The 14369-nt window shown below is 38.9% G+C and overlaps 1 protein-coding gene and 1 long non-coding RNA gene across 28 annotated transcripts in view; one reads left to right on the plus strand and one right to left on the minus strand.

The window, feature by feature from the left end:
• Nucleotides 1–8675, minus strand: part of LOC103669321 — a 171944-nt gene extending 163269 nt beyond the window's left edge. For 3 of the 17 annotated variants that reach the window (XR_005834087.1, XR_570226.2, XR_005834093.1), the window contains exon 1: nucleotides 8502–8668. This is a non-coding gene — a long non-coding RNA (uncharacterized LOC103669321). Of the gene's footprint in view, nucleotides 1–8501 lie in introns of all 17 variants that reach the window. The other 14 variants (XR_570232.2, XR_005834086.1, XR_005834090.1 and 11 more) reach the window with 10 other exon arrangements.
• Nucleotides 8676–8733: 58 nt separating this feature from the next.
• Nucleotides 8734–14369, plus strand: part of DPH5 (diphthamide biosynthesis 5) — a 63123-nt gene continuing 57487 nt past the window's right edge. For 8 of the 11 annotated variants that reach the window (XR_005834081.1, XR_005834079.1, XR_005834080.1 and 5 more), the window contains exons 1-2: nucleotides 8734–8809; nucleotides 9098–9255. Coding sequence is in view for 5 of the 11 variants with exons in the window: in XM_040626985.1 (XP_040482919.1) it covers nucleotides 9121–9255 (135 nt within the window). In the remaining 6 variants the exon portion in view is untranslated. The other 3 variants (XM_040626982.1, XM_040626983.1, XM_040626984.1) reach the window with 3 other exon arrangements.

Consider the following 14369-nt stretch of genomic DNA (forward strand, 5'->3'; position numbering starts at 1 on the left):
CAGTGAGTTAAAAAATGCTAAAAAGAAACAATGCTGGGGTGCCTGGGTGGCACAGTCGTTAAGCGTCTGCCTTCGGGCTCAGGGTGTGATCCCGGGGTTCTGGGATCAAGCCCCACATCAGGCTCCTCCACTGGGAGCCTGCTTCTTCCTCTCCCACTCCCCCTGCTTGTGTTCCCTCTCTTGCTAGCTGTCTCTGCTAAATAAATAAATAAATAAATAAAATCTTTAAGAAAATAAATAAATACATAAACAAACAAATAAATAAATAAAAAGTAACAATGCTATTCACAGAAACAACAGAAAATATTACTACAACAAACCAGAAACCACATAAAATCCAGTAAAAATCAAGGAAATAAGGTTAGGATAAATCATATCCTATGCCCGCCTAGGATTTAGAAAATGCAAACCAAATCCATTCCAAGAAAATTAAGTTTGTGGAAATTCTGCAATTTCACATAGACAGGGGTTTAATTTTGGTTGAAAATGTTTCTAGATTTATTGTGGAAAAAAATCACTCTCTGTAAGTATGATAAGTGACCATACTGCTAAATTTGAATAACTCAAGGTCTACACAGTTTATTAATATACATATTTAATCACAACTTACATGGTTAAAAATTTTTTAATTTTAATATATACTTTTAATTTTAATATATATTTATATGTATATTGGTTACATTAATTTCCAGGCTTAAGGAATTATATTGCTCCTTCTCATATCAAATCTTTTAAAAGAGGGAAAGTAGGGAAGGAGGAGGAGGAGGAAGAGACTTACTGTAGGGGTTTAGAACAATTAAAGCAAAGGCCACAAGGTGCAAAGAGCCCAGGTTGATTCCTGATCTAGAATGCTTTCCATTCTAACCCGCTTCTTCCACAGAAGGAAGTTTCTGAATCCCATAATGTGTGTTAGAAACCATTTAGCTTAAAGCATTCATTTTACAGATAGCAAAACCAGTTGATTTACATAGTTAGCCAGAAGAAGTGGGCATCCTGACCATGGGCATTCTCTTTGGGAATAACTATATTCTTTAAGCACATGGTCACTGGTGCACACATCTTAAGACCCATTTAGAAAATAGGTTTGGGGCACCTGGGTGGCTCAGTCATTAAGCATCTGCTTTCGGCCCAGGGCATGATCCCAGGGTTCTGGGATCAAGCCCCGCATTGGGCTCCCTGCTCTGCTGGGAGCCTGCTTTTTCCTCTCTTACTCCCCCTGCTTGTGTTCCCTCTCTCGCTGGCTGTCTCTCTGTCAAATAAATAAATAAAATCTTTAAAAAAAATGGGTTTAAATTACTTACAAGTACAGATTCAGCAGTTAAGTAACACTGTGGAGTAGGAAATAAATATGTCTCCTTTTAAAAAATAAATTTACTTAGAAATGTTTTCAATTAACACTACCTTTTCCATCAGAACTGCAAATTAAAACCGTGAGATATCACTACATACCTACCAAAATTCAAAAAATTCACAGCACCAAGTGTTGGCAAGGACATGGAGAAACTGGAACTTCCATCAGCAGCTGGCAGAAATGTAAATTGTACAAGTACTTTGGAACGTTGTCTGGTACTATCTACTAAAGTAAAAACACATATCCTATAACCTAGCAATTCCAATTCCTGCATAATGTCCCAACAGAAATGAGTGTTTGTGTCTAATAAAAGACAGATACAATATTTATAGATTTACTCATATTGGCCCCAAACTAAAACAACTTAAATGTCCATCAACAATAAAAAAGATAGTGATATGTCCATAAATGGAATACTATTCAGCAAAGAAAAAGAACAAACTATGCAACACCAAACAACATGGATGAATCTCACATAAATAAAGGTGAGCCAAAGAAGCCAGACATGAAAAAGGACATACACATGATTCTATTCATAAGAATAGACAAACTGATTCATGGGACTAGAAGTCAATTTATGGTTACCTTGGCGGGGGCAGTGGGCGGGGGGGGGGGCGGGAACAACTCATTTCCTGGGAGGGGATAAAGGGAATCTTCTGGGATGCTGGAAATGTTTCCTATCTTGAACTGGGTGATGGGTACCTGGTTGAACACAAATTTAAGAATTCATCCATTGTACACTTACAATTTTGAGGACTTTGCTGTATGTAAGATATACCCCATCTCCACAGCACTCTTTGGCTCAACTTTCTTTCTGTGAGATTCATCCATGTTGTTTTGTGTTAACAGTAGTACATTCTTTCTCTTTACTGCATAGTATTGTATGAGTGTACCAATGTACCACAACTATCCTTTTTATTGTTGTTGGGCCATCTGAAAGTTCTTCTAAAAAGACAAAATTTAATTTTTAGATACCAAATGAACATCTTCTCTGTTCACTACATTTCATTTACTAAAATATTATTTGCATATTAGCCATCTTTAAGTATTAACAAATTGCCAGGCAACACTTATTTGGTGCTAACTAAGTCTAGAGTGAACTCTGTGACAGAATGATAGAAATAAAGACAGGTTTTCTCAGAAAGAGCACCTCAGAGTATAACAATGTTTGCTTAAGATGACCTTTTGTGAATCAATAACATATGGCATCTAATGGATTGGTCTTAAAAGCAATGAATAATTACTCATGTAATTATTTCACAGAACTACTGTGAAGAGGGAAAAAGAATAAAAACCAATGTAAGTGGGATGGAGAAGGCTAATTCTCATAATCTTATGGACTCTGTAGATAACGATAAAATTAATTTCAAACTCTATTATCAGTCAACATTTATTGAGTTTTTACCAATTACCAGGCACTATGCTAAGCCCTTTTTATGTATGCTTTCATTTATCCTCACAACAATCCTATGAAAGGTGGTACTATTATCTCTATTTCATAGATGAAGCAACTTGAGATTTAGAAAGGCAGTAAGGAAACTACTGAGTGGAAACTCCTGGACTTAATCCAAGGTCTCAATGACACTAAAATCTTAATTCTTTCTGGGGGTGGGGGCAGAGAGGGAGAGAATCTCAAGCAGACTCCCAGGTGAGGTTGGAGCCTGATGTGGGGCTCAATCACAACCCTGAGATCATGACCTGGGTCAAAATCAAGAGTCGGATACTTAATGGATAAGCCACCCAGGTGCCCCTAAAATCTTAATTCTTAGCCATTAAGTAAACTTTCCTCTGCAGAGTCATTCCCTTATAAATAAAAGAATTCATTCATAATTTATTTACATATATAATTAACTTACATATGTAGATGTGCATTCATTCACTCAACATATATCTATTGAACATATGCCAAACACTGTTCACATTAGTAAACCAAATGGACCAAAAAAAAAAAAAAAAATTCCTGCCTCTATGGTGTTTCTTTTTTTTTTTTTTTTAAAGATTTTATTTATTTATTTGACAGAGATAGAGACAGCCAGCGAGAGAGGGAACACAAGCAAGGGGAGTGGGAGAGGAAGAAGCAGGCTCATAGCAGAGGAGCCTGATGTGGGGCTCGATCCCAGAACGCCGTGATCACGCCCTGAGCCGAAGGCAGGCGCTTTAACCGCTGTGCCACCCAGGCACCCCCTCTATGGTGTTTCTATTCTAGTAGAAGGACACTGACAATAAAAATGGACACAATAAATAAGTAAATCACACAGTTATGTTGGAAGGCGAACAGTGCTATGGGGGAAAAGACAGACGAAATAATTGGAAGTATAAAGGTTTTTCTTTATTTTTCCCCCCACCCCAGTAAACCCAGCTCTGGAAGTGTACAGTTTTATAGTTTTTGTAGCAGGAGGTGAGTTCAGAGAAGCAGGGTAGTGATGTAGTGAGTGGGAGCGTGTGGCTAATATAGAGCCTGGTGGGTCCTTTTTAAAAATTTTGCCTTTGAGTGAAGGGGAAACCACCCTCCTTCTCCAACCAAATCTTGGCTAATTGTCATATGCCTCCCTGAATATACCTTAAAAGGGCACTGTGTAGTTGTTTAAACATAGGAAGAGTGAAACTATGTATCACTGAGTCTACCTTTTTAGCAACAGACTTTGGAGGAAGGAATCACCAAATACAACTTCTCCTAAAGCAATGCTATCTTTAATTATCACTATTTGTGAATTGATATAAAACAATGACTATCAATCAATTTGGGGTCTTTAAGCTCTAAGAATATTAATCAAGATTTCCTCTAACAATGAGGCAATCTTTGGGAATATGTAGGTTAAAGGCCAGCTTCAGAGTAAAATAATATTCTCCATTCACAGTGAGGTCAGACAGAGTTTACCCAGTAGCCCTGATGTCTTCTTTTCAATAGACAAACAATTAACTCAAATCGGAAAATTGAAGGATGACCTCTTTTAGATATAAGTTAATTACAATTTGTTCATAATGTAATGCAGTGTCTCAACTGTTATCACTTTAAAATGTAACTACTATATGATGTGTTTATGACAATGGAATGGAAAAGCCATCAGTATTAACTTCTTATGACTATCTACATCTTTCACATTTTATGACTACTGCCTGAAGGTCACAGATTAGATATAAGGAAGAATTTCTGACAGTGTGGGTACTAAAAATGAGTTACTGACAAAGGTTATGAAAACAGCTTAAAGATCTTTCAGGAAAAGCATAAATGTTCACCCTCAGGGATGATTTGGTACTCTCCTACCTGCAAGCAGGAATATAAAGAAGAAAACTCTTTAGGCCTCATTTGCCCTTGCTATTCTCTAAAATAAAAAGGCTTTCACTTTATCCTTTTTTTTTTCCTCTAGAATCGCAGTTCTTTATAACCATCCCCCTCTTTTCTGCTAGATGTGAGATTCAAATTTGCTTTGACATTATAAATATGTATTCTGACTAACTGCTTTCATTATCATCAAAATAATGCTACCATATTGATTAAAAACTGTAATTGTTTTAAAGAGAAAATCTCAAAGCTCTGCCTAAATCAGGTGAAGAACTGGTATCATTTAATTAGCTATATTCTTAGCTATGTTTTGTTAATCTGTTACCTAGATGAGGGGTTTATCTTTCATGCAAAATGCAAGTCATATGCCTACTTACGCCTGCAACTCTCTTGGAAATGCATCAAAAAATAAGATGGGTTGAGGGCTGGGTGAATGGATAAACATGTGATAAAGCAAATACGGCACAATGTTAACAACTATAGAACCTAAGAGGTGACTATATGGATGTTTACTGTAAAACTGTTTCAACTTTTCTAGGTATTTGAAATTTTTAATAATAAATGATTGGGGAAAATGCAATCATATTTGAAAGTGTTTTAAAGTATGGGAGAGATGTCCAAATCACAAAGAATAATTCTGCAAAAAACACTATGCAAGACTTTGCTGATTATTTTGTTAACTGCGGTGGGGGGGGGGGAGATTTCCATAACACCTTTATCTGTCTCCAGAGAAGTCCCCCAAATCTATTGAGAAAGGTTTAAGAACTCTACAGGGAAAGTAGTTCCTTTGACTGAATTCTGAAGAGTAAAAACTGAAATTGCTTCTGTATCTAAAAAGAATATTACCTTACCTACCCAGAGTAGCTTTCATTCTTTTTTTTTTTTTTTAAGGTTTCATTTATTTATTTGTCAGAGAGAGAGAGACAATGAGAGAGGCAGGCAGGCAGAGGAAGATGCAGGCTCTCCGCTGAGCAAGGAGCCCAATGTGGGACTTGATCCCAGGACCTGGGATCATGACCTGAGGGAAGGCAGACGCTTAACGGACTGAGCCACCCAGTCATCCCAGAACAACTTCATTTTCAATACCGATTTCCTGAAAGAAGATAAACTACACCTTCTTTTCGATTAATTACTCCTTTTGGCACTGTCCTTTCACTGTAAATCTACCTGGAATTACTCAAAGCAAATCTGACAACAAAATCACATAAAAAATGACTACTATGTTGGAAAATTTACCTATTCAACAGGGTACATATGAGGTATATGTGAACTGTGTCATAAACCTTTTAACGTAAATAACTTTCTGAAGTGGCATGAACAAGGCATGTTTTTGTTTGACACTCCATCAATGACTTTTGGTAGTCATCTAAAACATAGCACACCCTGCATTTCATAAAGACAGACATATACATCATAACTCAAAGAAACTGCTGAGCTACTAGCGTATACATAATGACCTATTTAACAAACATTTACTGAAAACTATGTGCCAGACACTGTGCTAAACCTTAGGGATGAGAATATATGATACAGGACCTAACTTTATGAAATTGATGGTTCGGTAAAGAAGATACACAAATGGACAATTCTAAAACACTTAAGCCGACTGATAAGTATATGCAGAGTATTACTGTAATTAAAAGGAGATACCTAACCTAGCACATGGATCTCTGGAAAGGCTTCCCAAACTTAGTCTTTTTTTTTTTTTTTTTTTTTTAAGATTTTATTTATTTGAGAGACAGCGCACCCAAGTGCATGAGCAAGGGTGGGGGCAGAGGGAGAGGGAAAGGGAGAAGCAGCCTCCCCACTGAGCGCAGAGCCCAGCATGGGGCTCGATCCCAGGACCCCGAAATCATGACCTGAGCCAAAATCAGATGCTTAACTGACTGCATCACCCAGGTGCCCCCGAAACTTAGCCTTAAAGAATAAGTAGCAGTGATCTAGATAGGAGAGAATGGGAGAGAGTATTCCATGCTGATGGCAGCCTAAGTCATAGAGACACAAAGAAGAATGTTGTGAGCAGAGAAGAGTACTGCTAGAGAAGAAGCTCATAGTATGGAGTGGAGAGACATGAGGCTAGAGAGAGGTAGGCAGTGGTCATTCCAGGGAGGATCCTGTGGGATACGTTAAAGAGACTGGACTTTGTCTTGTCCTCAAAAGGATTTTTAGAGGGGAACGACATTTTCAGACTGCATCTTAGCGAGGTCTCTCTGGCCCCTGAAAGAAGTATGAATGTGAAGGAGACTGCGGGAGTGACATGAGGACCTAAAGAAAGACTGTGACGGTAGGAATGGTTTCTATTAAGAGAGGCAGATAGGTGAGACTGGATGCTGGGTAACTTCCAAGTGCCTGGCTTGTGTTAAGTCTATAGATGATAATGCCTTCCATCTAAAGTAGATAATACTGAGGGAAAAGCCAAGTTGAAAAGGAAGATGATGGATTCAGCTTTGGATGTGCTGAATGCGGTATGCCTCTGGGTTATCTAGGTGATTTCCAGCAAAAAGTTAAATATAGCAGGCTGAAGGGGAGGTCTGAATGGGAGGCTAAAACTTGAGTCAGCAAAATACTAGAGACAGCCAAAATTATGAGAGTGAACATTCAGGATTTTATTTTGTTATTGCTTTCAAATTCAGCCATTCTAGTATCTCGTTGTGGTTTTAATCTTTATTTCCCTAATGTCTAATGATGTTAAACATCTTTTCAAAGCTTCTTTGATTATTCATGTATCTTCTTTGGGGATTTATTTATCTTATTCTCTCTGAGATTCTTGTCCAAATTATTTGCCTATTTAAAAAATTAAGTTGTTTTCTTATTTCTGCCTTTTGAGAGTTATTTATGTATTCTTGATACAAGTCCTTTATCAAATATATGCTTTGCAAATATTTTCTCACAGTATGTGGCTTCAACAATGTCTTTTGAAGACCATATGTTTTATATCATTGAACTTCAATTACTCAATTTTTTCTTTCCTACAACATGCTTTTGGTGCTGCTCCTGAGAAGTCTTTGCCTACGTAGAATCACAGTTTTATAGTTTTTATTTTCCATTTACATTATGATCCATTTTGAATTAATTTTTGTTTATGGTATGAAGAACGGATAGGTATAATGATACTGGATAGAATCAGTCATAAAGAATGTATTGAATGAGAAGTGCAAAGGGTAGATGGAACCTAGGAAAAAACATAAAATTAAGGCTTAAGAAACAGGTGTTGGGCAAAAAAAGACTCAAGGCATTGTCTGAAAAACAGCAGGAAAATTCTGAATAATCAACACTGCCTACTAAGGATAAACAATGGAAATTGTCTTTTTAATTTGGATGAGGTCACTAGTGACCTTACCAAGAGCATTTACAGTCAAAACAAACCATTCCGATATCGGAACTACATCTAACCAACCACTTTATAGGAATTCCCCCTGTGGAAGCAATTGAAATCTGAAATTCCTGAGCACTCTTAAAGGTCACTTTTCTAGGCACAGGAGCATGGCGGGGGGGGGGGGTGTCTGCGATTCCCGACATTAAGGATGACTGAGGCACATCCCAGTCACACCCCTTGGGGCACTCCGGAATGAGGTCTTGGGGTTGGGGACAAACCCCAAGCATCACCGCCCCGCTGGGAAATCAACAGAATCACACTGACGGCCAGATTTGCTAAACTGCCTCACCAGGGAGGCAGCTGGTTAAACTACAGCAGAACGCAAAGGCGAGTTTGGAAATATGTGCACTCGGGCAATCCCGGGCAAATTAGAAAAGTCCCTCCCACCCGCCACCCATTCATATGACTGGAGGAGGAAAGGCGCATGGCGCCGGTCTGCGCGGCCCTACCTCGGGTCCAGCTCCTCCCGGGCGAAGAGCTCCTGCACTTACCCTGTCCTAGGATGGGGATGTGTAAAGCCACGGGCTAAGGGAATCGCGGGTACTCCTCGTCCTTTCCCAGAGGCCATGCTGGGGGGCTCTGGATGGACTCCCCTGGCCGACTGACCTTTCCCCTCCCCGCCCCAGCAGCCGGCAGGTCACTTCTGGTCCAGGTCTCCCCAACCCCACCCCCACCCCCAGTAGCAGGCTTGCCCGCCCCTCCAGCTAGTCGTAAAGTGCAGTAAAGGCGCCAGCGTTTTGCGGCACCGTAGGTGAGGCGGGCGGCGTGCGTGTTCGCTCCGCGGGAATCCACCTTTTCGGTAGCTCTTTTTTCGGAAAGGCTGCAGTTAGCAATTTGGGGACCCAACTACAGTTTTCAGAGGGTAACTGCTCTTAGTTTGGTGTAACGAGAAAAAGCGGGGTAGGGTTGTTTAAAAACACTCATTCCATTCCTTATTTAAGAGGCGTGACGTAAGGTTCTCAGACCTTGCTTGTGACCTGCCGTCCCTGCTTGTACGATCTTGATTTTCATTTTCATGTTCATCGCTAGATTTTACGTATCTTCGGTGTAGCTGACCCTTGTTTTTCTTGTTCACTTCGTCTTGCAGTCTCCCTTCCCCTGGACTTTGAAATGCTTTACCTGATCGGCTTGGGCCTGGGCGATGCCAAGGACATCACAGTCAAGGGCCTGGAAGTTGTAAGACGCTGCAGTCGAGTGTATCTAGAAGCCTATACCTCAATCCTGACTGTAGGGAAAGAAGTTCTGGTAGGTGCTTAAGGTTCTTCAGTCCCTGGGAAGAAAGCTGTCTTAACAGCTGATTTTCATTACACGAAGCTGAACCCAATTTTTAGGTCTCCTTGTTTAAATCCTTTAAAACACATCCCCTGCTCATTAAGGATCACAAGAATGGGAATAATACAAGAACCAAGTGACTTGGAAAATGAAAGGGTGCTTTGTCTTACTTTACAAGTCTAATTTTGAGGCTTTCTCCAGTAAATAGGGAAGTTATTTTACACTCCTGGGAATAGTTATCAAAATCCCTTATTTCATGCGATAGTCAAAGTTTTTCTTATTTGAGTGCTAATGAGGTACTGATGTAGCCTTAATGAGTTGGTTATGTATTCAGAAACCAAGCTGAAAGCTTCTCCCTTTGAAGTATTTCCATAGGGAATGGTAATCGCCTTTCTGTCAGTGTCCTATCCAGAGAGGTCTTACCTTTAAAAAGACTGCCAGTAAGGCTAATACAGATACTCTTGTGTGTATTGAGTGAGCCTGGGGCTTGGTAACTTTAGGATTTGTTAACGTATCATACATTGAGCTTGCTCTTGTTAAGGGCTCAGTACATTTTGGAGGAGGGGCTACGTAGTTCGGGTTCATTGTCAAACTCCAAATAGAATGTAAATTAAGATAGAGTGGTGGACATGTTATAGGAGGAGGGAGAGGATTTTAGAATTGTCTGGTCTGTCAAGGCTTCTGAACAAAAAGGTGACCTAGAGAATTTCAGGTCTTCTGGTCTCTCAGATTCACAGCCCAGAGAATTCTGGTCTCAGAGTTACTTTAAAATCTTAAAGAATTAAAGATTTGAATCGAATTGGCCATGCATTGATGTGAAAGTTGTGTCTAATGGCCAGCTTTGATTTGTTGGGTTGGAACCAAAGTATCTCAGCTCAAGATAATAAATATTCCTCTCTCACCAGTGATCAAGGAAAACTAGAATGAACTTAAATCCGTCCAAGAGAGTAGAGACAAATAACAAATCAGCGTTCTTATAGAGTAAGATGTCAGAACATGGCATAGAGGAAAGTTGGACCTGACTTTAAGCTTTCTTTGTTACATGTTACCATGTCATCTTGGACAAGTCTTTTAACCTTAGTTTTTTATTTTGTGAAATGGGGATAAAAATGCCTACCTCATAGGTTTTTAATGTAGTGCCTGTAGCAAAAATGTTCAGTAATCATAGTTGTTAATGGACACATTTCCAGATTTCTCTAAACCTCAGTAGCTTCATTTGTAAAAATGGAGATAATAACCAATTGGAGGGTTATATGGGGTTTTATTAAGATGACATATTTGAAAGTGCTTTGTAAACTTTAAGTGCTAGCCAAATGGTAATTTTGGTTGCTGTAATTTTTACAAGTATTTTTTTTTTTCCAAAAACGTATTGTTGGGGCTGGGCCCAACCTCACCTACAGGTAAATTATATGTACTTTGTTAAGATGCTGGAGTATCTGGTCCTCCACAATAGTAAGTGCTAATACTTATAGAATACTTAGTGTGCACTGTTCTAAGTGTTTTACATGTAGAACAGGATTATTACTCTATAATTGCTGTTCACATTTTACAGGCACAGAGAAACTTGCCCAAGGTCCTACAGATAATAAGTGATAGAGCCAGAATATGAGCCAAGAGAGTCCTGAGTTGAGAACCACCACTCTTAACATTTATACCATACAGTGTCACTCTATCCTCAGGGTTAGATCATAACTTCACAAAATAATGATTTTAGAGAATGTCCACAGAGAAGGTAGGATTCAAGCAAAATGGTCAAGCTTGAATCCCTCCTGTCACAAAGTTCCATTGGTCTGCTTTTCATGACCTCTTCCAGGTCCTTAGTTCATGTTTTTCCCTGAGCAACTTGCTGTGCAACCTCAGCCACCTTTAATGACTTTTCTGGAATAAAGTAAGGTATAAATAAATACATTCATGCCTTATATTGCCTAGTAAAATCTCAGAGCCACTTTCTCTTCAGTGACCTCCTTTCTATTTCCTTTCATTTCTACCTTTTCGTTTTTTAAGCAAATTGATTGTTAAAAATTGTTGACATGTGCTCATACCTATATATAAAATCGGGTCTCAATAACTAGATAATTATCATATAGTGGAAAAAATTGGAAAAATCTATTTTCCTCAGTAAATATGTGCTTTCTTTTGTCAATAATCACACAAAATGGTATTTTATAAAAGGCACATATGGATGTTGCTAAAGAAATCTGGAATTTTGGGTTCCTGGGTGGCTCAGTCAGTTAAGCATCAGACTGTTGGTTTTAGCTCAGGTTGTGATCTCATGGGTCCTGAGATGGAGCCCGTCATGCTTTTTGCTCCATGGGGAGTCTGGTTGAAGATTCTCTCCCTCTGCCTGCCCACCCTCATGCTATCTTTTGCTCGCTCTCAAATAAATAAATAAATTTTTTTTTTTTTTAAGATTTTGTTTGAGAGAGAGAGTGAGTGAGTGAGAGACAGCACAAGCCAGGGGAGGGGCAGAGGGAGAAGAAGGAGCAGACTCCCCGCTGAGCAGGGAGTCCGATGTGGCACTCAATCCCAGGACCCTGGGATCATGACCTGAGCCAAAGTTCGGACGCTTAACTGACTGAGCCACCCAGGCGCCCTCAAATAAATAATTTTTTAAAAAAATATCTGGAATTTATCTGTTCTTACATTGAAAGATGTTGTTTTCAAATTGCCAAAACGGTAGTATTATTTATATGTTCTGTATTATTCAAAAGTTTTTTTTTTTTTTTTTAAGATTTTATTTATTTATTTGACAGAGATAGAGACAGCCAGCGAGAGAGGGAACACAAGCAGGGGGAGTGGGAGAGGAAGAAGCAGGCTTATAGTGGAGGAGCCTGACGTGGGGCTCGATCCTGTAACGCCGGGATCACGCCCTGAGCCGAAGGCAGACACTTAACCGCTGTGCCACCCAGGCGCCCCTGTATTATTCAAAAGTTAATTAAACTAGAGACATTGCATCCCGGAAGGAGTTTTAGTATATACACTTTGAATTTCTTTAGGCACTTTCTGTGAATAAATTATGATTTTATGTGCCATTTTGGTGTAATACACCGTAGTGCCTTAATACAAGAGGTATAAGCTATGATCTTTGTTTTCAAGTGGTTCATGATTCATTTGTGTTATACTTAGGAAAACTCAGTAATGAAAGATTTAAATAACAATTTCTGACAACAGTGGCAAGAAGAAACTATAAAATTATATTGCTGAAAAGAACTTAGATGATCTTACTTAAGTCAATACTCTTGTTTTCATGAATTAAATAGTAGATATTATCTCAAATAATTACTATTTATTAATTCCAATTGAAATACGTATGAGAAGATCAGGTTGTGGTGGTCAGAGAATACTATGGAATAGATGGAATTTGAGCTATCTTTTAAAATAATGCATCGCAGTCTTTTTGTTTTGTTTCTTTTGTTTTCATGGTCTAGATAGAAAATGGTAATATTTATACAGCTCTGTTGGGTAAATAGAGGAAGCTGCTTTGGCCAAAGGGGGCTAACCTTGAGGCTTTAGCTATCCCGCTTTGAAAGCAGAGGAGGTCACTAAGCTCTGCCTGTCTGTGCCTCATTTGTTTTTTTGGTCTTTTCTTTTTTTTTTTAAGTAGGCTCCATGCCCAGTGTGGGGCTTGAACTTGCAAGCCCCACGACCCTGAGATCAAGAGTCGTGTGCTTTACCAATTGAGCCAGCAACGTGCCCCTATGCCTCATCGGTAATACATGTAAAGTTTTGCAGTTAGCCGAGGTTCTGTGACCTTGGGCAATCACTTAACTTTGTGTTCTTTTTTTTTATCTGTAAAACAGGGATAAAAATAGGGGCTATCTCTAGATTGTGATGAAGATTAAATGAATTCATATGCATAAGTTCTTAGAACTATGCCTGAGCTCAGAGTGATCTAATGTAAATGTATTGTAGATATTGTTATTATAGATAAGACTTGGTAGAGGGAGGAGAAAGAGTGTTCCTTACTGAAGAAAAAAATAATGGTGAGCAAAAGCATGGCGATCAGCACAATAATTTGCTGTACTTGTTCCTGGGCATCACAAAAATAACTTTCATTTCCTCCCAGTGTTATCTCTTTCCCTTTCTTTTCTTCCTAATCTACTTCATCTGGATACCAGCTCACTCTCTTTCCTTGTCCTCCTATCCAGCTGCCGTGTATTGGTAGTGGAGGGATGGACTTCCCACTGAGAAAGATGAGGCAATCATCTGTGACCTTTATTAACTTCCCATTAGTTCTTCCGCTAAATCTGAATGTCAGATTCGGATCCCCCCTCCCCCCCGCCCGGTCCTTAGGAAATGACTTGTTGGATGAGATTCTCAGCCTGTTGAAGACAACTCTACTAGGTGTGTTTTTCCCATACCTCTTCCTCTGAAACCTTATTCCCATAAATTATTCTTTCTTTGTTATGTTTGGTCTGTGTTAACATCCTTCTCCCCTCAGCCTGAAACCATATTCAGATATTGTCCATTCTGAAATCTCTCCCCTCTTCTCCATAGTTACTACTGTTTCTGTCTCCTTTATCCAAAGCTTTTTGAAAAAGCAGTGTGCTTTTATTGTCCCCACTTCACTCATAGCTCAGACTCCTGCAAGCAGACTTCCATTCCTCTGAAATATTTGTTTGTTGAACAGTTATTTAGTAGCTGAGAATGCCACAAGATAGTTTTCAATTCTCACTTGTTTTACTTCTTCTGACATAGTTGATCACTCCTTGAAACTGGCTTCCATGACATTACTTTCTCTTGGTTTACTTGTACTTTTCCATTTTTTTCAATCCCTTTTGTAAGCCCTTATTTCTCTGTTCCTTCTTTCACTGTTAGTGTGTTTGGGTTTTTTTTTTTTTTTAGTTTTGCTTTCTTGTTTATGTATCTTACTTCTAGCCTCTACTTTTCTGGTTTTTTATAGGTTATACATTAAGTGGTATAAAATTCAAAGGATATTAAATATATGCATTGAAAGATTTCTATCCCAGTTCCCCTTCCTAGAGGCAATTATTGCTAATTTCTTATGTAATCTTCTGGAAATACCCAAAAGTAATTTTAATTTTGAATTTTTATCCTGTCCCCCTTGAAAAATGTGCCATCCTAAA

This window comes from Ursus maritimus, unplaced genomic scaffold (genome assembly GCF_017311325.1).
Source record: "Ursus maritimus isolate PB19 unplaced genomic scaffold, ASM1731132v1 scaffold_12, whole genome shotgun sequence".
Lineage (NCBI taxonomy): Eukaryota > Metazoa > Chordata > Mammalia > Carnivora > Ursidae > Ursus > Ursus maritimus.